Source organism: Vanellus vanellus (genome assembly GCF_965231255.1).
Source record: "Vanellus vanellus genome assembly, chromosome: 7".
NCBI lineage: Eukaryota > Metazoa > Chordata > Aves > Charadriiformes > Charadriidae > Vanellus > Vanellus vanellus.
In genome coordinates, this window is record NC_138912.1 from 24,498,102 (window position 1) to 24,522,447 (window position 24,346).

At 37.6% G+C, this 24,346-nt stretch overlaps 1 protein-coding gene across 2 annotated transcripts in view; it reads left to right on the plus strand.

Annotated features, from left to right (window-relative positions):
• ADK (adenosine kinase) overlaps positions 1-24,346 on the plus strand; it is a 305,604-nt gene that overhangs the window by 23,144 nt on the left and 258,114 nt on the right. For both annotated transcript variants that reach the window (XM_082486535.1, XM_082486536.1), the window contains exon 3: positions 16,170-16,223. In XM_082486535.1, the coding sequence (XP_082342661.1) occupies positions 16,170-16,223 (54 nt within the window). The remainder of the gene's footprint in view (positions 1-16,169; positions 16,224-24,346) is intronic.

Here is a 24,346-nt window from a genome sequence, read left to right on the forward strand (position 1 = left end):
GAAATATTCCACTCCTTGTTATCTCTTCCCTTTATTGTGTGTTTTCACTTTCTTAAATACTTACTTAGTAATAAACCACAAATCATAACTTCATTTTTTTATGAATGATGAAATACTGGGTTCCATTTGCCTCCTCAATGCGAACAAGGAACTTTAAATGAAAAAAAAACTCTATGAATTAAGTGTCTCTGTTTTTAATTAAGCAGTGATACTAAATGAAAAGACCTTTGCTGAAGATGTCTTTGATGGAAAGAGCTGGGTTTCTCAGGAGAGCACTGGAATTGATCCAAAACGAGATGGTAAACTTTTCTCTTTGGAAGTTGTACATGCTATTTGCACTGAAAAACTTTTAATCTTAGAGTTTCCTGATTGCACAATTATGAGGTTAATTTTAATTTAGGATACAGTGGATAAAAACTGATTCATGTTCTGGGTGTGGTTGTGGGCATTGTTTTTAATTACACGGTAATAAGCTGTGATTTTAATATTGTTTTCCATTCCTATCCTGCTTCTCCAACCCAAAATTTCCAACCGCATAGGAAGGGCTGGAGTTTATTTCTAGTTACTATAGTAATGTAGTGAAACAGTTTGATCGCTCATGAATTGAGGAATAGAAAAGTCACGTTCTCAGGTTTTTTTACTGTAGTTGAAATTGATTTGTCATCTCTCAGAAAAGACAACTTTTTAATGATAGCATTTTTGAAGTGGTTGGAATACCTTCAACTTTTTAAAAACTTCAGCTTTTAAAAAAAATCAGATACTTAATTAAATTATGACGCTCATTACTATGTAGTTGTTTCTGCTTCATTCAGGTCAGGAAATTTGCAGTCTCAATAGTTTTTTCTTCCCAAGTTACATGTATGAGGATGAGAGGGACTCTGTTCTTCCCTTGAAATTAAACACTAATTTTGAACATTTCTTTTTAGTAACTTGCTGTTTCATTAGGCTGTTACTGAACAATGTGCAATACCACGTCAGTGTTACTGTTAACTGTAACCTAAGTTATAAGATGCTTATGCTTTTGTTGATCCCTGGTACTATGCTGGCGCCCTGTGTCACATAACCACGTCCAGGCCTGCTCTGGGCTTTGCCTCTTCTTGTCCTGTTTCTTTCTGGAGTGTTGGAGCTGTGGTTTCTGCTGTAACCACAGGGCGAGGGTGGAGGCAGCCTGTCTTCCTCTTAATTACTGGTGTTCTTGTTTTCCCTTAGTCAAGGGCTGGAGGAAAGGTAAACCAGCTGTTTGAGTGCAATTTTACTCTATTTTTGTCAGGGTAGAACCATCAGTACTCCAAGTTACTGGAGGCCAAGTCTGTGTTGTAGACTTAAGGATGTCATGAAGTCTGCAGTCCCCTAATAAGTTCAGATTAAATGCAGAGCTGGGGACAAAGATCTTTCCTTTCACAAACTCCTGATTGCCCCCTTTAATAGGATAATAGAATATTTCAGTGAAAGTGTGTGGTTGGTTTTTAAAAATTATTCTCATGAGATTCAATGAGTTCATCAGTCATTGGTGTAGATGTTTGTGCTGTGTCCTGCTATGCCATTAGATTCTTATTTTGAACCTGTGCCAAATTCTATAAAACAATTCCATATCTTTTAGGACAACTCTGAAAAGCTCTGTGTCTTTGCAAGCTGCATGAATTAATTTTTAAAATTCAAATTATCTTCATTTTGTAGTTCTACTTTAAATGTGTGCGTTTGTCTATCTTATTATCTTTAGCTATGGCTAAACAATTTTGGGTGATTGTTTTTCCAGCTGACTCCAGTGATATTTTTTTTCCTTGCATTTTTTCCCCTTGTAAAATGACAGCAAAAGTGATTAAGCTTCAGTGCAGGATTCTGAAATGCATATGACAAACTGTAAAGGGGAGCATATGATTGCCTAATATGACAAGGTGTAACAAGTGAACAGTTGCAAGAAGTTAAAGAAATACAAATATTACCATGGACATTTTTTCAATCCTTGTATTATTGAGGCTACTTATTTCTTATTCCTTTTAGGCAGCAGGAGCTTCCCACTGATAGGAAGATAGGTGGTAAAGATCACTGTAAAATTATGCTATCACTCTAGTTAGGAAATGCACGGTCATCTTCCTTCGTGAGAAATGAAACTGTGAGCAAATTCAGCGCCTGACCACTCCAAGTAAAGATGGCATGCAGTCTCAACCATGGGTTAAGTTAATAGGAAAACAGAAATGGTACATGGTGATGCAGATGTTTCAATCCCAGTGTCTCTCACGTGGCTTCAAGCTAGCATACCTTAGCTGTTCTTTTTCAAGACAAGAGCTGTAGTTACAATGTAAATCTTTTAATTTCTAATATTTATATTTCCCTGTCTTTCCAGTAGAAGAGACAAAGTGTTCCAGAATCTCACGTGTCTCTTGAGAACATTTTTGTAGAGTTGCTGAGTGGAAAACAGATTGAAGACCTTCCGCTGAATCTGATTGCTAAAACTTTTTTTGCATGAGCGTGTTCCAGTGTATTTCATTGAAGTGATTTTAGTTTTGAGCTGTGCATTGTGATGTTACATGCAGCAGTATTAAACGACAACTAAAGTACTAAGCAGAATGCAATTGTTTGTTGGTTTACATTATGTAAAGTGTTTGGGTGTGTATCTTGATTAGATTCGGCTTTGATTTCAAAGTCTGTAGTATTTTTCATCTAGATTGCAATTCCACATACTTGGAGTTGTTGGAAATCACTTTTCAGAGGATTGTGGATAGGGAATTAGCTATCTTCTTTTCTTAAGGAGAAAAAAAGAAAACACTGATCTTGCCACCTCTGCAAAAGTTAGCCTGTGTAAAATCCCTGACTTCTTTCTTTAGCAGCTTTTGTGCTAGGGACATGGCTAGCATAGATGAGTTAAGGCGAACTGTAGCGTTGTACCAACAGGCTCCACCATTCAAATACCAAATTAATCAAGATGAGTAAGTTACTTTAATAATTGCTAGCTTTTTATTGTTTTGAAAGCACCGCCTGCAAACTCCTGCTTTAGCTAAGAACATCTCAGAGGTGTAGCTGGCTTGTTTTCAAAAGTAGGGAATTTCAAGTTTTATATGTAAATTGGGGTAAAAAGTTAATAAATGACAACTGCCAAGTTTACAAAATAGGAGGATATTTTGAATTTCAAATTTTTGCTGACTCACAAAATTAGAAATGCTTAAACCCACCTTTTTCTACAACCAGCCCTGGGACAAAACTTATGCAGCCAAAGTGGGAAGCTCTTCTGAGCTGTAAATTGCAGGAACTGTCCAAATACCTCAGTGCTTTTTTCCTCTGCCAGATCCTTGGATGTCTGGGCTTGATGTTGCAGCTACCACTGTGGGTGAAGGGTTAAGATACGAAACAGTGGCTATGACTAGAGGTGAAAAGGAGGAACAGTTCTTCCTAGAAGCAGTAATTGCTGTTCTCGGTATGTCTGATCCTCTAGTGGTAGCAGAGCAAGGAGTTCATCTTTCAAGAGCTCTTCCCTGAGTCTCCCATCTTGGTATTGGTCCTTCATTTCTTAGGATGAAATTAAAATTTTAAGTGCACTGCAGAAACACCTTCTGCCATTTTTCATGTGCTACTTTTTTCCAGTAAAGCTAATGCCCTTAGTGGCTTGGATAAGTTCTTTCAGCATGGCTGGAATTTCACAGTAGATGCAACACTTTTCTGTAGCTTACTGTTTGCTCTAGTCAGTGTTAAAAATCATTTTTAGAGAAGGAAAATTAAGGCACATGGATTCCCTGACAATTCTTTGTTGAAGTTTCTGTAAGCTGAACTGTCCTGTAATGAGTGCTCAGATGCAGGGACAGATGATGTAAGAAATCTAGTTTTTAGGTTGCAATAATAGTATGGAATTGATACTTTTGCACAGACAGAAAGACATCCTTAATGTTGTGTAACAGGAAAAGGGAATACATCTTAAACTATATTTTTAAATAAATAATAATATTTTAACTGGTCTGTAAGACTCACTGTTAGTTTCCTTATGATTTCTAAATGGAGCAATGCATTTTGCATTAAATAGGATACACCAGTCTCTTTCTCTGTGTCCCTATGAATGGTGAAAAGGTCAATTCTTAGCATTTTTAAGACAATAAAGTATTTAATATCAATCAAGATTCAGTACAGCCTCAGCACTTCCAGTATCCTCCTTTTGGAGGATTTTATTGCTTGGACTTTGTGGTTTTTGAGTTCTTCACTGGAGAATAATTGTCTTTTGCTGTGTCTTAATTGAATTTCATTGTTGTGACATTTTTCCTTGTACCAGAGATATTAAAAATAATTGTATTTTGGACATTCTGTTTTCATTTTTTTCTTGTGGAGATTGAGACAGAACAGATGTAGTATGGGGACAAAGTTGTAATTCAGTTATGAAATGTATTACAGGTTGATGGAGCCTTAACACTGTTGGTTTATGGTTGCAACAGTGTAGTGTTACTGCCTTTGTTAATTTGTCCAAAGTATTAGCCTGTATTTTATTGTCGAAGTAGAGCCTATTAAGTTCATCCTGACACCTAAACCACATTGCTCTATAAGTCAGCCTTCTCCTTAGAAGAAATTATGTAGGATTCATTTTCAAGCCTAAAGAAACTCAGCTGGTTAGCTGGCGGTGCTATTCATATGTGGCATACAGAGTGTCTTTATTTAGAAGAAATCATTAAAATAATCTATAAATCTAGGCAGGAGAATCTTAGGGTCATGTCCACAGCCATTCACTCTGCCTTCCTCAAATGATATTTTGTTATAATTTCCCTCTCAAAGCTGAGCTCCTTATGCAGCAGCAGCGAGGTACTTGGGGATTTTTGGTACTAGAGCTGACAGGATCTGTTGCGGAACTGGTGCGAATTGGTCCAAACAATAAGTTTTAAAGTGATAACAGCAAGTAATCATGGATAACTAGGAAGAGAACAGGAACCCTTCAGTCTATTACTTTTTGGATTATGTACATGTTGCTTCTGTTGGGTTGTTCTTGTTAAGTTTCTATGCAAATTAAACTTTAATCCAAGATTGTGAAATCTGGTTTGTATTTATAATTACAATGAATTCAGCTACAAACCAATGTTTATTTCTGGTTGAAGAAAATCGGTATGAAGAGGTTGGGTTATGATTTCGGAACAGAAACAGTGCAAAATGACTGGTACGACTAAAGAAATGGTTTAAATATTGAAGACTCAAAGGAATAATATTAAAAGAATATGTTAAAGAGTTTGGTCTATAAGCAGAACTGCCTACAGTTCTGCACAAATTGAATTAATATTTTATTCCTTAATGAAGTTACTAAAGGTCAACCAAGTGTATTACTACCAGTGTAATGAATATAGAATTCGGAGTACCAATTTCCAAAAAAAGTATAGCATGTGTACAGCTTTTTAAAAGACGCTTGCAGTAAGATATTTCAAAAATCATTACTGAAAAAACGTTTCTCTTTAGCTGTATACAGGAAGTGTTTAAATGTGTTAACTATAAACTAGTGAGCTAAAAATTTAAAAAAACTCTTTTGACAAGGCCACTACTATATGCTTAAGTCCAGACTGATAGGGCTGACCCTATTAAATGATCATAGTTTTCCACAGTCTGGTGATTAACAGGCTTTGAACTTTCCTGGCTTTCTTAATCCCTTTTAATCATTTAAACCTATTATTGTTTTGACTTCAATTTCAAAAGCCCTTTAAATCTGTCTTACAATATTAATAGCTGATTAAAGTCCTGATTTCCAACCATATTATCAGTGGGGAGTCTATCTTGTTACACTGAATAATTTAGAAACAATTATTTAGGAAAGTGTTGATTGGGGGGATGGCGATGAGAGGAAAAAAGACTAGGAAAACTATACCTAGTAATGTTTATATTTAAATTAGTGATCATATCCATGCAAGAAATTGGAGAAACAAAATGCTTCTAATTTATGACATCAATAACTGTGTTTCTTCTTTCCATTAGGCTTCATGAGTGTAATTTTAAGTTAATTCTGTGTTGAAACTTAAATCCATCTTTCATTTCCATAATAAGATTGTGGTAAAAAAAAAAATCTTTCTGCTAATATTTTGAGGAACTGTTTCACCCAGAAATTCCAAGTTTTTATCTGAAGAACAGGTTTGTATATGATGTGATGCAGCCAAATAAGACTCCAGTCATACTAATACAGAAGAACCGGGTACTAATAACTGGGTAAAAATGAAAACACTTGAAATAACTCCATGGGTTCTCCAAGATGGTCCTTCATTCTTTCAGTCCTGACATTTATATTCCAGTAGAAGTGTTTAAAGTCTGGATTTTTTTTTATAAATGAAATGGCCAAGATCTGTGGTTTGAGTTGCACTTAAACTTTTCCTTAAGCAGATACTTTTGTTAAGCAGTGTAATTCTCTGCCAGGACAATGCTACATGCTCTTGCCCTAGTTGGACTAGATTCTATGTATGTCGTTGATAACTATGAAGTAATTTATTTTCAACAGTCTACAGATAGAAGTATCTTAACCCATCGCTATTTTGTCGTGTCTCTTCCCAGTTACCACTAGTGTGTGCTTTACTCCTACCTACATGTCATAGAATCATAGAATGGTTTGGGTTGGAAGGGACCTTAAAGATCACTGCCTTCGAACCCTCCTCTGCCATGGGCCCGGACACCACCCACTAGACCAGGTTACTCAAAGCCTCATCCAGCCTGGCCTTGAACACTTCAAGGCATGGGGCATCACAGCTTTTCTGGGCAACGCGTGGCAGTGTCTTACCACCCTCACAGTAAAGAATTTCATCTTAATATCTAATCTATATCTACTTAGTTTCAGTTTAAAACCATTACCCCTTGTCCTATCACTGCACTCCCTGATAAAGAGTCCCTCTCCACCTTTTCTGTAGGTCCGCTTTAGGTACTGGAAGGCTGCAATAAGGTCTCCCCAGAGCTTTCTCTTCTCCAGGCTGAACAATTCTCTCAGCTTGTTGTCAACAAGCTGGTCATCTGTTCATCTCTGGTCATCTTCGTGGCCCTTCTCCAGGTCCATGTTGTCCTTCTGTTGGGTGCTCCAGAGCTGGATGCAGTACTCCAGGTGGTGTCTTACGAGAGCCAAGTAGAGGAGAATCACCTCCTTTGACCTGCTGGCTATGCTTCTTTTGATGCAGCCCAGGATGCGGTTGACTTTCTGGGCTGCAAGTGTACATTGCCAGGTCATGTTGAGCTTCTCATCCACCAGCACACGCAAGCCCTTCTGCTTGGGGCTGCTCTCAATCCAGTCTCTGCCAAGCCTGTGTTTGTGCTTGGGATTGCTCTGACCCATGTGCGGGACCTTGCACTTGGCCTTGTTGAACTTCATGAGGTTCACACGGGCCCACCTCTCCAGCCTGTCTGGGTCCGTCTGGATGGCATCCCTTCCCTCCAGCGTGTTGACTGCGCCACGCAGCTTGGCAGCAAAATTGCTGAGGGTGCACTCAATCCCACTGTCCATGTCGTCAACAAAGATGTTAAACAGTGTTGTTCCCAGTACCAACCCCTGAGGAACGCCACTTATCACTGGTTGCCACATGGATATCGAGCCACTGACTGTAATTCTTTGAGCGTGGCCATCCAGCCAATTCCTTATCCACTGAGTGGTCCATCCATCAAATCCATGTCTCTCCAATTTAGAGAAAGGGATGTTGTGTGGGACAGTGTCAAATGCTCTGTACAAGTCCAGGTAGATGATGTCAGTTGCTCTCCCTTATCCACCAATGCTGTAACCTGATTGTAGAAGGCCACCCAATTTGTCAGACATGAGGGAAGCCTTGTTGGCTGTCACTGATCACCTCCTTATTTTCCATGTGCCTTAGCATGGTTTCCAGGATGATCTGTTCCATGATCTTGGTGCCACAGAGGTGACATTAACTGGCTTGTAGTTTCCCGGGTCTTCCTTTTTTCCTGTTTTAAAAATGAGTGTTATGTTTCTCTTTTTCCAGTCAGTGGGAACTTCCCCAGACTGCCGTGACCTCTCAGATATGATGTATAGTGACTTAGCAACTTCATCCAACATTTTTTTTTTCTTCCCAAGCTAAATGTGTTAGCTACATGCTGTTCTGTTTAAAAATGGAAGGGGACAAAATAATTAGGGAGGCTGACAGCTCCCTGTGGTTTTTTTGCTCATTTTTGTTTTGTTTGTTTGTGCTTTCCTATTTCTATTGAAGTAGTTCATTGATGTTTTCAATGTTTGACATATGTTTGGAAGCTCAGGTTGAGTTAGTTGCAGATTATGATGCCTGGTTTTCCCCCCCTCTCCAAGTTACTACTCTGTGGGATGCATTTACCCTGTCTGTATTTTTATTCTTTTTGTTTACCTACATGGCTCTGCATCTGTCTGTATTTTGAGGTTACTGTATTTGAAAGGGTTCTTCTTCCTGTCTGCTAGAATGTTCTGGTGTCACTACGTACCCTTGTCAGTCTGCTGTCATCTGTGGATTTCATCTGTAGCTACTGTACTTAACTCTAGATCACTCATAAATGTGTGGCATGGTGTTGGGTCTAGCGCTGATTTAAGTTGAAGTCAATCTGAGATGTGCATGTCTTGCAGCCCTAATACTTTCCTAGAAGAACATCTGAAAAATCTTTTAGGCAGTTTCTTTTTGTTGGTATAAGGAGACTATTGCAAAACTTAGATTTTTCTGAAAGCAGGTTTTCTTTGGGATTTTATTGCTATCCTACAATCTCTCTTTAATATTTTAGTTTTTAAAGGAAGAGATTCTGGACTTGCATTTTGTATTTGGCAACAAAGCAGTCTCTGCTCTGTAAGGAATTTTTCTAAAATTGTCTAACCTGTACAAAGTCATCCTAGAGTAGCAGTGAATGATGATCAGCTGTCATTAAAACCAGAATTACTGTTGAAGGGGTCCCTCTTTGGCTGTCAATTTAAGGCCAAGAAAGAATGTGAAAAGGTAGGTGGGACCAATTGGCCTGTTATGGAATAGGAGAGAGGCTAAAGGGGAGAGAAATTTTGAGGGAATGGGGAGTGCAGTGGCATTCAAATGGTGAAGCTGGGAGACTATAGCAAAACAACAGAGGAAAAATGAAAAGGCAAATGTATTAAACTGTCGGAATAAAAGCAGTGCAAGTCAGGCAAGGGACTGAGACTTTCAGGATATGAATCAAAGCCCTTTCCTGTTTGTGTGTTTTGTTTTTTGTTTTTCTTTTTTTAATGGAGGGGGAAGATCTCTTAAATATTTGGAGTAGGGTGGATCTGTGTGCCAGTTACACAAAGCTGTAGTTTTGGTTTAGCTGGTTGCGTGTGGTCCATGATGAATTTGGCTGCTGAATTTATGGTGTGGTCTGGGTTGTGTTTTTTTGTTTTCATCTCGATTTAGAAAACACACAGCCCCTAGAATCTGGCTTAGCAAGCTTAAAGCAATGATCCAAACAAATACGAGTCGTGGTACTTACACTCCCTCTTTGTGTACATGAAAAAGATTACTAGGCTAATCAGAAGAGTAAGGCTACATTAGACTTAACTGAAATTTCTAAGCAACTGTCGCCTGGTCAGAAATGCAGAAATACTGCCTTGCTTTAAGTAGTATTTTACTACTGTAGGAAAAGCAGTTCATTTATTGCCTTTTGATCTCTGTATAGATAAAGTTAGAAGAAATGGAGTTAGCAGTTGTGGCAGCATTACCTATTCTGTCTGATAAATTGCAAATGGAAGTCAGGAAACAGGCTGACCTTCTATACCCATCCTCCATAAATCTGATGTGTTAGAAATATTTTGGGAGCTTCTGTTGGGCTTGCCGTGTTCGTTGGTCTGTAAATGCGTGTGAGGGTGCACTGTTGTTGCAGGTTCACACATGGCTGTATTTCTGACCTGAAAGACCTTGTGGGATGTGTTAACTGTGTTTGGTAGAAAGCAGTCAATACAGTCTGAAAAAGGACATGTGAGCATCAATGTCCCATGGGCTGGTTGTCCTAGTTTTTACAAGACTAATAATTAAGAAAAAACAACAGAAAAAGGACTACATTTCTTCATTTAGAACAGCAAAAGTAGCTTTAACATCACTTGCAAGTTGAAGTGACATAACTGCTGAATCATTCTTATGGAAAGTTCTTTAGATTAATCTGAAATACAAGAAGACTATACCGAAGTCCTTAAGGTTCCTGAATGGCTTTGCTGAAAATTTAAGACAGAGCTCTGCAGAAGCATTATTTTATAAAAGGTCTTGTCTTTTATTGATGAAGCATAGCCTAGTATAGCATAAATTCTACTTGTCTTGTCCATTTAACACAACCAACATGCTTTAGGTCTCTGATGGAGAAGTTGCACTCTGTTCCTTTTTTTGCATGACTTTTCTGCAAAGTTCAAAGAGCACGTTGGAAATCTACCCTTTCATAAATTCTATTTTTAGTCAATCTGGGAAATACTTAAAACAGTAACGGCAGTAAAGCATGTCAAGTACAATAAGCTTATGGAATAGCAAAGCCCAAGTGCATTTAAAGGAGAGCAAGGTTAGTCGGAGCCATGTACTGTGGCAAAAAGTATGTATTTATTTGTACATCAAACAAGGCAGAGGAATGTCTGCAGATATGTTTGGAGCTTCCTAGGGTGCTTTACTTTGGCAACTTTGTATTACTGAAATAGTTTTAATATTTTTTTTAAGCTGACTACTCACATTCATGATTAATGCAAAAAAATTCTTTTTTCTATAGTGTCTTGCTCCTTTACAAGTATTCTTGAAAATATTACTCTGATATGTATACGGGTCTGTCTACCTGTGTTTCTGTGTAGTCTGCATGATGGAGATTTTGTCTTGGCTCTTCTGGCCCAAGCAACGGTGTATGTCTGTGCTGATTTTTACTTCGATATCTGTGCAATTTTTAGCTATTGTTTCTATGTTCATTTTTGCTTAGATTGGTGGATTCAAATGAGAAATTTTGAAAGGTGAATTAACTTTGAAGCTATGAAGATCTATCCCCGTTTTTTAAACCTGTTTGCTTATCGCCAGTTTTTGCTTTGGGCCTTAGGACAAGTGAGTTTTACCCGCTTTTCGGGAAACTCTTGTTTGTAGAGCAGATCTGAACTTGATATTCATTTGGAGTTTTTCACCAGTACCTACTTAGCATAGGCTGTGTTTTCTTTTTAATTTGATTAAGGCTTTGTAAAATTGGATGCTGCTTGCAGGGAACCATGCCGCATGGCTGTTACATTAAGAGCATTATTGTAAAAATACTGACTCCAGTCCAAGCACGTTAATTTTCATACTTTCTCTCATAGTAGAAGCTGGGAAATCAAAAAGCATTGAGACGTAGGATTACCATTTCAGAAGGATCTTTAAAAGTCAGAGCTGAATTTACAGGTTCTAGTATGCTTAAAAAAATGGAAAGTGGACATTTAGTAAAAATGTTCCTTTTCTGCAAAAACTGACATTGAGATGATAAACTCATAGGTGAATGCTAGGGAAGTCATATACATGCAAGAGAAGAGTATGCCACCTTTGTTTTTTGTGGGTTTTTTGTTTGTTTGTTTATTTTGTAGCACCATAACCAAATAGAATGTGTTGGTCAGAGTTGCACCTCTAGCTGTTACACAGTAAAACTCTTCCAAGTGGCCTTAGCATTTTTTTGATAGAGTATGTTTACCTGTATGTACAGCCAAATTTTCTTAAAACCATTCTGGCTGTGTATAATATCTGTGCTCAGAATGCCTGCATTAATCTTTGAGTCTGTGCTACTTTATTTTCAGGCTTGTGGAAAGGGAAAATATTTAAGGTTAATGCAGTTGTGAATTTATAATTAATGTTTTAGGGGTTAAGTTTGATATTATGTATGTATCTGCATATATGTAAAATTCAGTTCTGGAAACATAACAAGTAGGAAGGAAGAAGACATGAAGTTCAGATCTGAGTTCTGGTAGTTATTGGTTACAGTAAAGAAACGAGTTAAAAGGACTGAGGTTCAGGAAAGCTTTGTCTTGGGAAGTTGAAAACATCCTTGATAATTACAATTCAATTTTTTCAAGACTTTCTCATCGAAGTATGTCCCTAGTTTGTTAATGTTCTGAAGTTATGGAGTTAGGGACTAACGGGAGACATTCCAATCACCTTGCTCAGCAGGCTAATTTAGACATCCTATATCACTGTGCCCCACTGTAGTCAAAGCACAGAGATACTTTCCTGGAGTGTGAACTGGAGTTGGGGCTTTGTTTCTTGATGAAATGTGGAGGGCTTAGGTTGCTCATTTGTCCTAGTAAGGTAGATGCCTAACTCTGCCTTTTTGTGACCAGGTTGGAAAGAACTCTGTGGAAAAAGAATTATCTCAACACTGAAAAGAGTAATGTAAAGCAGTGTGAAACTTCTCATTTAAACTGCGATTAGAGAATGGGTGATAGAATAATGATCTCTGTTAGCTCCTATCTGCAGCTAGGTCTCTTGAGCTTTGATCAGAACAGGGAGTGTTGGAGTGGCTGTAATATGATGACATCTATAGGTTAGACCAAGCATGTTGTGGCTTAAATTCCATAAGGAACTGAGTTTGGGGAGAAAGATGCTGTCTTCCAGAAGTGGGAGTTTTGCCGAAGGTACAGTCAGTGTGTCGGACTTAAGCCACCAGCTGTGATGCTGAGAGGCTGGGGTGTGCATGTCTGGGCAGGCAGCTTTGGTGGAAATCTGCAGCTGTGAAGTGTGGTGTTGCTGCAGTTGGGGCGCTTCATCTGTCCATCTCCACGGTTGTGTGCAGCTGCCATTTTGAAGGAGGCAGCCAGAACACTGGCTACTCTTCCAGCAGACTGTGAATGACATATCAAAGAGTTAAAAGGTACCATTTTTGAAATGTACTACAGGGTTTTTTTTGACACTTACCTATGGTCTTGCTGTAGACTCTTCCATACTTTTATTCTTAAGTCCTTTTTTTTTAAATAGGATCTTAAGCAGTCATGAAGAAACTATTAACGTTTTGAAACTGTATCACAGTTTGGTATTGGATAGTTGAAAAGAATAATCATTATTTAATGTACTAGGATGTGTTGAACTTTGAATTTCACAGGGCAGAAGAAAGAAAAAAGTGAAGTTGTGGTCCCTTCAGTTCCTTTGCCCACTTCCATAGCATATTTCCTTCTCTTCTACTTACTATTTTAATACTAGGCATGTAAATATATAACACATGTACAGTATGTTCTGGTTGCTTAGATGGTTTTAAATGTCCTAACTTATTTTAAATTTTTCTGTTGCATATCTTTAGCTTCAGTTTTGCATTTAGTATCCTTGGCTTCTAAAATGTTTTTAGAGAAATTGTCTGAAATCTAACCTTCATCAGTTAGGAAGAGCCAACTGGTGCTTATCAATCTTGCCTACGAAACACATGTTGGGAAATATTATGTAAGCTGTTCACTGTGCTCGTTGCACATTTAAATTTATTAAATACTTCAGCAGCTATGTGTGAAATACAATATGCGTCCTGTCTTAATGCATAAAGTACTAATAAAAGTTTGAAGTCTACAAGCATGCCCCTTTGTGGGATATTTGCTTTGACAAGTTGCTATCAAAGCAGTATCTTTAGGCGTCAAGAAAGAATATTTGTAGAGAGGTGGGGGTCGACCGCTTCTTGCTAGTAACAAGAGATATGACATGGGGAAATGGCCTCAAGTTATGCCAGGGGAGGTTTAGACTGGATATTAGGAAAGAGTTCTTTACAGAAGGGGTTGTTAAGCATTGGAACGGGCTGCCCAGGGAAGTGGTGGAGTTGCCGTCCCTGGAGGTATGTAAAAGATGGGTAGATGTGGTGCTTAGGGACATGGTTTAGTGGTGGTTTTGGTAGTGTTAGGTTGATGGTTGGACTCAATGATCTCAAAGGTCTGTTCCAACCTAGACTAGACAATTTTATGATTCTATGCTGTTTTCATGGTGAAAGAAGAGGGTGGTGAAAAGAATTAGGTAAGCCAAGGTTCACCAAAGGAACCATTCTGCAACTGTGTCCTTCCTACACCCCTTTGATATGTCAGTAACATAACCGAGGCCAAAATCACACATCGGTTAAACATCATTCCCTTTATGTTACATGGTTTCTGTTGTAGCTGACTTACTAGTCTGAGTAAGTAGTCAAGGGTTTTATTTGGGTTTTTTCCTCTAAGTAACTGTGGGGGTTAAATTGTGGTTTTAAAAAAAAAAAAAGTGAAGGAACAAGGAATCTGGAAGCTTTATAAAGCTCAAGTATAGGTATTTTTTTCTGTATCCTCAGCAGATAAAATTGTATTCAGTTGTAGCTGAAGTGGTGTGGTTTCTGGTCAGAGGAGAAAAGCGTACAGTGTTATTTTTAGTGAAGAATGGTTGTGACTTTATGCGGGTATATTTTTTTAATGGGCAAAATTATCTCCATTTACAAAATGGATTGCATATTAGCCAAGAGTATATCCATCTATGACAGGCAGATCCTTTTAACAAATGACCTGATTTAATTTTAAGTAAGATTGCAAATTGCATGAGAAGAGTTAGCGTCCTTTGACTTCTGAAAGATGTTCCTCTTAGAATTTCCTGGTAGCTCTTTGCTTTTTCTCTGATATGTAAGTATTTGCTATCAATAAAATGCTTATTAAGGCATCACAAATGGAGATATTGGGGAGGTGTAGCAGAATTATGAAGAGATTGGTATTGGGCTAGACCCTTTTTCATTAAATAGCCTGATTCTGTTCATTACAGAAAACATTGATTTGGATGTAGATGTAAGATCACAACAGTTACAATTTGAAACTTGTTTTTCCAGCATCCATTTAAAATGCAAGCATCAACCCTGAACACATTCTCAAGCTCACTAGTGCCGCATTCAAACATGCAAGACACTGGCTGACCCATTTTTCTTGTTTACATATGCAGAGAGTGCCTTAGGTTATTTGCCATAGTATCATGCTGACTTGCATCCATTTATCCACTTCGCTGCTAGACCCTTCACAGTCACTTCTAATCAGGATACAGTGGGGGTTCATCCACATTCTCCTTCTAAATGCAAGGTTTGCATTTGACTCTTACAGCAAGACAACTATACTGTAGCACACTGTTCAATAATAGATTCAGGTCACTTGGTCTAATTGCTGAGTCTTCTTTACAGTTTACCATCCTATCAGTCCTTAAGCCACAGAGAATATCATCAGAAAATGCTATAAGGAATAGAGAACATGCATTTTATCTGTTTATTTGAAATAAAAATCAGTTTGCAAGATAGCTTGATTGTAGTTGGTTGGTGACCAGAATCTTTCCTCAGGAGGAGTAATTTATGGTTCTGCAGTTGACTGGAGCAAGGAACAAAAACACAAGGCAGAGGGACAGTGGGAACCCTCTGCCTCTGCAGTGTGAGCAGTTAACTGTTGGCAAAATTATCAAATGGACATTTGACTTTTAGCTGCTTACATTATGTATGACTGTCTTACAAACCAGCCATCCAAAAAAAAAAACCCCAAACCCAAAGAACCAAAGCCCACAGAGAACCATAGCAATTAGATTCGTGGAATATTTTGAGACTGCAAAAGATTTTGCTCTGAGGCAGAACAAAAGTGAGGTCACTTCTTAAAGGTTTCCCCAAATGAGTGACAGTGCAGCCTGCAGCGTGACTGGTTGTAGCCTGGTCTGGGGCAGACTGGGTTCCTTTTTCCCTCTGATTCAGGCAGTATAGGCAACCTGTTCTGTTAAATGGCATATTAGGCTAAGCTAGCAAAGAAAGCTGCTTTCTCTCAAGCTCTCATTTTCATCAGACTTGGCTTGTATGGACTGCAGAATTTTTCCCAAATAGCCTGTTGTTGAAGTATAATTTTTCTATAGAATGTTTTTGGTATTGATTATAATAGTTTTATTTGGTACAGGGGGGAAACACTACAGCCACTTTCAGCATTCACATTGTTTGTATTCCTCACTGTCATCTTTTGTCAGATCCAAATTATAAGATCAATGTACAGTTTATGGTATGAAGTGTAATGATTTTGGATATATAGCAAGCCAAACTGTCTGATACAATTTGAAGCTGTGATATAAAGCAAAAGCTGTGTGTGATGTTTAATGAACATGTAATAAATTTTTTAGAAGACTTTGCTGCTGTCTTTGCAATACCTGAGGTACCTGAATCAACAAATATTACATTGTTTAATAATTTTCCAGTTTGGAAAAAAAAATAGAATTTTATGGCTATATTCTCAAAGGAGTAACTGCTTTTTTCTTTGTGTTTGATTTTTTTTTCTTTTTTTTTCTTCTTTTTTCAAGGTATGGGCTGAAGCCAAATGACCAAATTTTGGCAGAGGAGAAGCACAAAGAACTGTAAGATCTTTTATGGTGATATACATGCATGTTATATGTATTTACTTTTCTATGTACATACATATTTTATTATTAATGCCCTGAGGCAAAAATTTTGTGTTTTTGTGAAGTTTCTCCTTTTCATTATTGTCTGCTGTAAACTACACAACTTGTCTAAAAACTTAATTGTTTAAAAAAAGATTTAATTTTTTTTCATTAATTTCTTAACTGCAGTTAAAATGCAATTTAAGATGCAATACATGCAATTTAAATGTCTCGGTGTTCGTCTTAGTTGATGTTTTATGTGTGACAGTGGTTACACTAACAGCTACTGCCTGTAGTGTGTTTGTTTATAAGTGCAATGAATGTTTATATCTGGTAGAAATCACAAGGAAGATTTTTTTATTTTTTTTTTTTTCCTCAGGTTCAGTGTTGACTCACTGTTTTAATTTGCCTACTTGTGTGATACCATAGCCATTCCCACATTTGCAAGTTCCCATCAACACAGTTGGGCTGCGGTGTGGAATGTAGCTAAAAGTCACCAGTGCCCTGTCAGTTGTATTGAAATTTTGCTTGTTTTGGCTAATCTGATTTTGTAGCCTAAAAACTCTTGTTCCTGGGGAAAAAATGCGATCCACTGTTGAATGGATCATTCTTTTGTCTTGAAGGAGAAGTAGCCATAGGAAGCTTTATCAAACATTACAATAACAGCGTATTCAGTTATTTTGTTCCTTTATTAAAGACATGCCCCAAACCAAAGAGGCTTGAAGATCAGATTTATTCTGATTTTAGATAGTGTTCTATGTTTAGGCAAAATGACCTTTATTTTTTATCTTGGCACACTATGTACTAACTTACAAAAGCTCTACAATTGAATTGAAAGTAAATACTAGATACTGTGCATAAATGTGTTTATATTTGGAAAATGCAAAGTAAAAAGACTGGTAGGAGTTGCCTGCATATTATCTAGATATGAGGGAGGGGGATTCTTGAGTTTGTATCCTGGTTTTGAAACCTTCCTTTTTTTACTTAAAATATTTTTTTTTTCCTTCAGTAATGGTAGCTTTTAAAACAGGTATTGAAGTTCTTCAAGTTACTGACTTTTGAACTGGATACATGTTTTGAAAGTTGGGGAGGACTTATCGGAGCTTGGTATACTTTCTATGATGACTGATTAGTTCAATCAAGAGTTACTATATTAAATGCGAGAAAAGTACTCACAAAATAAAAGATGTCGCAACGGGAACATTCCTCCTGACATCTACGTGTAAGCATGCAGGTTATGTAAAGGCAATGCTATAATACTTCTTATTTCAGAATTTAGTTTAAAAATTCTCTTGTTCTTAAAGCTCTTTGTTATGTGAAGTAATTGTCTCTTTTATTACTACTGTTTTTAATTCCTGCACATTAATACCACTTGCGGAAGAGCTATACTCAGTGCATGAACTCCAGTTTTCTTCTTATGTTCACTCACTGTTCTCCATGAGCTGCCTGAAAAACATTCTATGTGAATGTCGTCTTTGCCATCCCTCAAATCTGCATTATGTAACTGCTTTTTTTTTGACGATAGTTAGTTGGTATGAAAGACTGTATAAAATGCTTCACTTGTCAGCCCTTACATAATTTTATTCAGTGTCTTCTCCATGACTAGTGGAATAGTTATATAAAAGTTGTATTTCCAAATAAGATAGAGATTTTTAGGATTACTTTCTCATTTCTTCCTTTCAGGATAGAGATAGTGGGGAATTTGTTCCCTTTTGTGTGAATCTGCATGCTTAGATGTAAGAAAAACACCTTTTTTCTTTTTGATTTTAAACTTTCAGCTCTTGGACATAACTGTCTGTTTCCATTATTACCACTAGCATTATTTTGCATTATTTTATAGTACCCCCAAAAGACTTAAATATTTGTTTATCCGTGTGTAAGATGAGGTGACTGTTTCAGATGAATTAATATGTACAGCTGTCAGGTTTTCCCATGTTAAAAGTTTGGATATTTCTCAGTAAGATCATAGATTGTAAACAGTTAAAATGTATTCTGGTGATGAAGATTTAATTCCTTTGGAAAAAGAATTATTTGCTAAAAGCCTTAATGATTGAATTACTAGCCAAATGAAATTTCCCTGTTCTTTCAGAGGACAGAAAAAGACATTTAACTTAGATTTGTGCATCATGGTAATGTACCTGTGACATTAAAACTGCTCGAGCTTCTGGCAAAAGAAAGGCAACAGCAGTTGCCTTTGATTGGTAGATAAAATTGATTTTATGTAGAGTACTCTAATGATGGAGCAGCTGTGGACAGCATAATTATGATTAACCCATTAAATGTGTTAGATCATTTTAAAAGGTATAAATAAGCTAGGAGTATTGAAAGTACTAGCGTGTTGAGAGGTTAAACACAAGTTAAATGACATACAAGTCTGTATTTTGGACAGTACAAGTTGTACTGTGTACACAGTCTTTATTTGCACAATAGATACTGATTAAACTGAACATTTTGATGTGAAGTATTTCATTTGAAGTACTTTAAACATACTAAAATCCTGTTAGAGCTTTTTATTTTTAGTATGTTTCATATTATTTAATTGTGTATTATTTACTGATCTGTTCACAGCATAGTCACTTCTTAAATGGAGGGTTGAACTCCTTTAGATAAAGAAAATTCATTAAAACTGAAGTTTTATATGAATCAGCTGCAACAGAAACTTTTCTTTAGTTTTTCATTGTTATCACTACAGTAGCTCCTGAGATAATTTATATGCTGTTGGCGATAATGAAAGAGTTTGAACATGCTTTTGCCATTGACCTTGGCATCTTGAATGTCGCTGGATACTTGACCGGGGAGAAACTCTCATAGGTCAGTGTCACGTTGTTTCAGGACAGACCTTTGGAACTTTTCTAATATGCTGTGTGCTGCTCTTCTCGGACCACATTAACTGTACAGTACAGAACAGATTAAACAGTGTTGAACCTCAGAGCACTTTCAGTCCTTCAAGCTAAATTCTCTGATTTAACTTAATGATGAATTGTTAGATACTCAACTATTCTTTAATTATCTTTACATTTTATACTTTACTTATCCTATACTTAGATAGGCTTTCATATTTAAAAGACATGCCAATTCCAGGGAATGGTGCAAGACAACTTACCACTAGGGTCATTGTCACTGGTTTGGTTGTAAAGTTATTCTTAGGTTCAGTGCCCTTGTAACTAAGGTGTTCTCCTGAACCTGTCCTAATGTTTTTAAGTCAAATACAAACAAAGTTAGACTCTACATATTCCTGTTCAGTGCCAAAATCCCTCTGCTTAAAATACTTTATCTTCCAGTTTTGGAACATCAGCAGCTTTTATATTGACTTACCTAGTAAAGAAGACTTCTTTTGGCATTCTTCATCTATAATACCACAATGATTTCTCCAACTGTCAGATGTCCTTCAGTTTCTTAGAGATCACTTCTATGTAGCTGTTCTTCAGAAAAATGTAAATTTTGTTCAGTAATGAATGCCTTATCTGCAAAGGTAATTGGGCCAGATACACCCTGACTTGGCTTGATCCTGTTGTCCTTGAATCTTAGTTATCTAGAGAGAGAAGTACAGCCACTAAGACAGACTGGAGTTGGTTTACAGGCATGGCATCATACTTAACTTCTATTTTAAGAGCTAAGGTATGAAAGATCACCTTTTTCTTTTTTCTGCTTCCAATTCACTTGTGGACTGTAGCAGCCTTTTAAAATTGCGTCTTTTCATTAGTGTATACTTTATCTTAAAGGAGTTTGCTAGCACTAAAATTGTAAGTTGGTGCATATGTACATTATTTTCAGAATTGAGCTGGAAATATCTATTCCCCCTGCCTTAATCAACTCCTGAATGCACACAAGGTGGATGTCACTGTCCTGCAGCTCAGACAGGGAGTGGAATGTGTACAGGCTCCTTAGGCTGCTTCCATGTAAAACTAGCAAGATTAGTTCAAACTGTCTTAAATGATGATCAAGCCAAGCATACTAATGTTGTAGTGAATCAGATGAGCAATCATATTTGTTTTTGCTGGTAAGTTTGTTATTCTGCAGCAAGAATAACAAAGATGGAGGAACAGTAGTATCTTAGGTTTGCACAGGTGTTTTACAAGGTAAACATGCATGTGTGGCTGAACAGTTATTCTGGAGATGTTTCCTACCTCCTCCAACCCAAAAAATCCCCAACAAATCCCCTGTAACTTTGAGGAGAGGAAAAAAAGAATTCCATCCTGCAAGATTGCTGGGGAATCTTGGACATAATAAGGTTGGTGAGGCCTTAATGTTGCATATGCTTTTCCCCTTCTGAGAACAATAAATAAATATAAGCTCTGAGAAAAATGGAAATGAAAATATTTCTCCTGACCGTTTGTACAGTCGTTTTACAAGAGTTGCTCCTATTTTTAATTCTCAGAATTGGTCTAAATGACTTTAACTGAAGGTCATATTAACCAAGTATAGACTTGTGTTTGCGTGCGCGTGTGCACATGTGAGGTTGGCTAGGCTGACTTTTCTTTTTTTTAGTATGGTTCCACATCAAAAGTTTTTGAGAAGAATAAATTTAAACTAGCTGCAGCAAGCAATGGGATGTGATCTAAGTTGTATTGATATTAAGGTAGAAAACCTTAGTTTGTTTACCCAATGCCTAATACAAAGTCCATTTTCACTGTGTACAGTGGTGTTAGCATAGGTGTTGGGGTTTTTTTAGTGTCTCTTACTAAAATATGGGCTGTAGCAAAATCTTGGTCGTTTGACTAGCTTATATGAATAGGCACCTAAAACATATTCATTGTGAGTCTTAAAAACATTGTTTGGAGTTTAGTGGTACCACTGAGTCTGTAAGCAGTGCTTCAGGACACTTGTTTTAATACAGCTTTGACTGCTGGTTGTACAATTTTGTAAACTGTTTTGTTTAAGCAGTTTTAGCCATGATGGAATACTTTTTTTTTTTTTTTTTTTTGGAAATTAGTTGAAGGAGAAAGTTGGAAATGTACCCATTTTGTGCCCCACTGCTACCTCTGCTTTCATAATGTATCTTTTTAGAGATAAAGGCCATGAAGTGAGGAAGAAGATAAATACAAGCTTCCTTTCTCTTCTGTCAGCTGTTTGATTTGTTGCAGTCAGAATGGAGGGCAGATGTGTTGCTCTGCTGCAAGTTTGCTGAGAAGAATTCATTCTTAGCTGCATAGTTGCTAATGAATACTTTTTCATAGTGAAAGTGAACAAGGGAGAGAGGAAGTCTTAAGCTTGAGAACAGCTATTTGAGTGACTGATGCAGTTTTGAGTTATCTGTAACATCTGTTTTTTGTGTGTTCTGGTTTTGCTTAGCCAAGATATATATAAGTGAGTATATATATATGAGTGAGTATTGGAAGGATGAATATTAGAGTCATAGTAAGGCTGTTTGGGGATTACAGAGGGCCTGTATGATGCCTGGGAAAGAGTAGAGAAATTTACGGTAGGGGTTTAGAAGTAGTCTGGGTATGTTAGAAAGCTAGAGGATGCAAAACGTCTTCATGGGAATGTTGTAGTGGAGTTTCCTTCTATTTGGAAGGGTTACCATGTGTAAATCACTACCTATCACACGCTTCAGTGCAAAAGCGAAGGGACTCAAGCCCAAACCCATTTACTAAGCAACCATGCCTCACTGATGGCTCAACATGTAGTGAGAGAGGCATGAATACTGAGGACATCAAGGGGTGCAACTGTCTGTCTAATGCTGTTGGAAACAACCAAGCTACAGTATTTTGTGCCACTAGAGGGTGTAGCTTATCTTCACTAAATTCCAAAAATCCTTTCCTGATCCCTTTTAGGGTTCAGTGTCCTGTTGGTGTGTTGTCTCTCTAAAATACCTCTGTTTTTTATCCACCCTGTTCCCACCAAACCTAAAAAGAGGGTAGAAAATTGTTTTGGGGGAGGAGATACTAAAATATCAGAAATACTAAGATTTAAATCTTTTGTTGTCCCATTCAACGTATGCTGACAACATAGATCATTTGTATGGTTGGGGTGAGTTACTTTATATAATATCCCTAACTTGTAATTACATTTGAGTGGATTAGTACATAATATACAACGTGATTTGGCAATGAAGCAATGTGGAGAACTGTTACAGCAATAACAAGGTGCTGAAATTTATGAAAAAGCGTACCAACTCTCATCTTTACACAACTTTATTTTAGATTTCCTCCTCATTTTTTTAGATCAAGCTATCATACTGGCCTGATTGCTGGTGTAGAGGTTTGTATGAAAACTTCAATAAAAATGTCTACCGTGGAACTGATTTTTTACAAAACCTCATATTTTTAGAATTGCTACAAATGGAAACTTCTAAAGTACTCTTCTTAATGAGTAAATAGTAATTTAGAATGGTCAGTCTCTTAAATTGCCACCTTCTCCCAAAGCAAATACAAATTGTTGTATATTGACACTGTTCCATGACATGTAATCAAGCACTTCTTTAGGTAAGCCCCTTTCCCTCAGGGGTTTGTACTGAGACCAGTACTGTTCAGTATCTTCATTGATGACAGAGACAGTGGGATGAAGTGCACCTTCAGCAAGTTTGTGGATGACACCAAGCTGAGTGGTGTGGCTGAAATGCCTGAAGAACGGGATGCCATGCAGAACGACCTGGACAGGCTCAAGAACTGGGCCAATGTCATCATCATGGGTTCAACAAGGCTAAGTGCAGGATCCTGCACCTAGGTCAGGGCAACCCCTGATGTCCATAAAGGCTGGGGGATGAAGGGATTGAGAGCAGGCTCAAGGAGAAGTACTTGGGGGGGTACTGGTGGATGAAAAGCTGGAAGTGCGCTGGCAATGTGTGCTAGCAGGCCAGAAAGCCAACCATATCCTGGGCTGCATCAAAAGAAGCATGGCCAGCAGGTCGAAGGGCATGATTCATCCCCTCTACTCCACTCTGGTGGGGCCCCAGCTGGAGTACTGGGTCCAGCTCTGGAGCCCTAAGCACAGGAAAGACAGGGACCTGTTAGAGTGAGTCCAGAGGAGGGCCATGGAGATTGGCTGGAGCACTTCTCCTGTGAAGACAGGCTGAGAGAGTTGTGGTTATTCAGCTTGGAGAAGAGAAGGTTCCGGGGAGACCTTGTTGTGGCCTTTCAGTATGTAAAGGGGGCCTACAGGAAAGATGGGGACAAACTTTTCAGTAGAGCCTATTGTAATAGGATAAGGGGTGACAGTTTTAAACTGAAAGAGGGTAGGTTTAGACTAGATAGAAAGAAGACTTTTTTTTTTTTTACAGTGAGGGTGGTGAAACCCTGGAACAGGTTGCCCAGAGAGGTGGTAGATGCGCCATTCCTGGAAACATTCAAGGTTGGGTTGGATGGGGCTCTGAGCAATCTGATTGAGTTGGAGATATCCCTGCTCATTGCAGGGGAGGTTGGACTAGATGACCTTTAAAGGTCGCTTCCAACTGAAACCATTCTGATTCTAAACTTTTCTTGGGAATTCCATGGAGTAAGAATCTGGGCAATGTGCTTGTGGATATTTCAAAAACATGTAAATGTAATGAGAGATTGATGGTTAGAAAGGACTCTGGAAAGCATTTTGTTAATCCTGTTCCTTGGGTTGTTGGCTCCCTCTGTAGAAATTACTTTAAATTGCAGTTTGATTTTTCTCTGGAATTGTTTTATCACTTCTGTGGTATATATAAAGGCTTGACTGTCATGTACATAAAGAATGATTTATGGCTAGCTACAAAATTTCTATTGCAGATTCCTCCCTCTATTCTTCCCTTCAGTTCTCTGCCTACTCACCTCCCACCCAATTCTTTAAAATGCAGCACCAATGCAAATTAGCGTTACAGAAACCTTCTCGTGAAATTCTTGGTAACAGACAATCCAGCATAAAATTTCAAAAAATTAAGAATCTAAATTATAGCAGAAATGCTTTTTCTTTCTTTCATGGAGGCAATCATAATATCTACTTAAATTTAAAATGAAAAATTGCAAGTGTTAATTATGTTTTATAATTTCATTTTGCATCCTGCTGTTGATGGTATGAAGTAATTTGCAGGTTACCCATACAGGGTAGTAAACATAATGGATCAGTATTTTTAAATTGTGCTTATGTATCGATACAATATTGTAATTAAGCCTTCTGCCTCTGCTTCTGTTTTT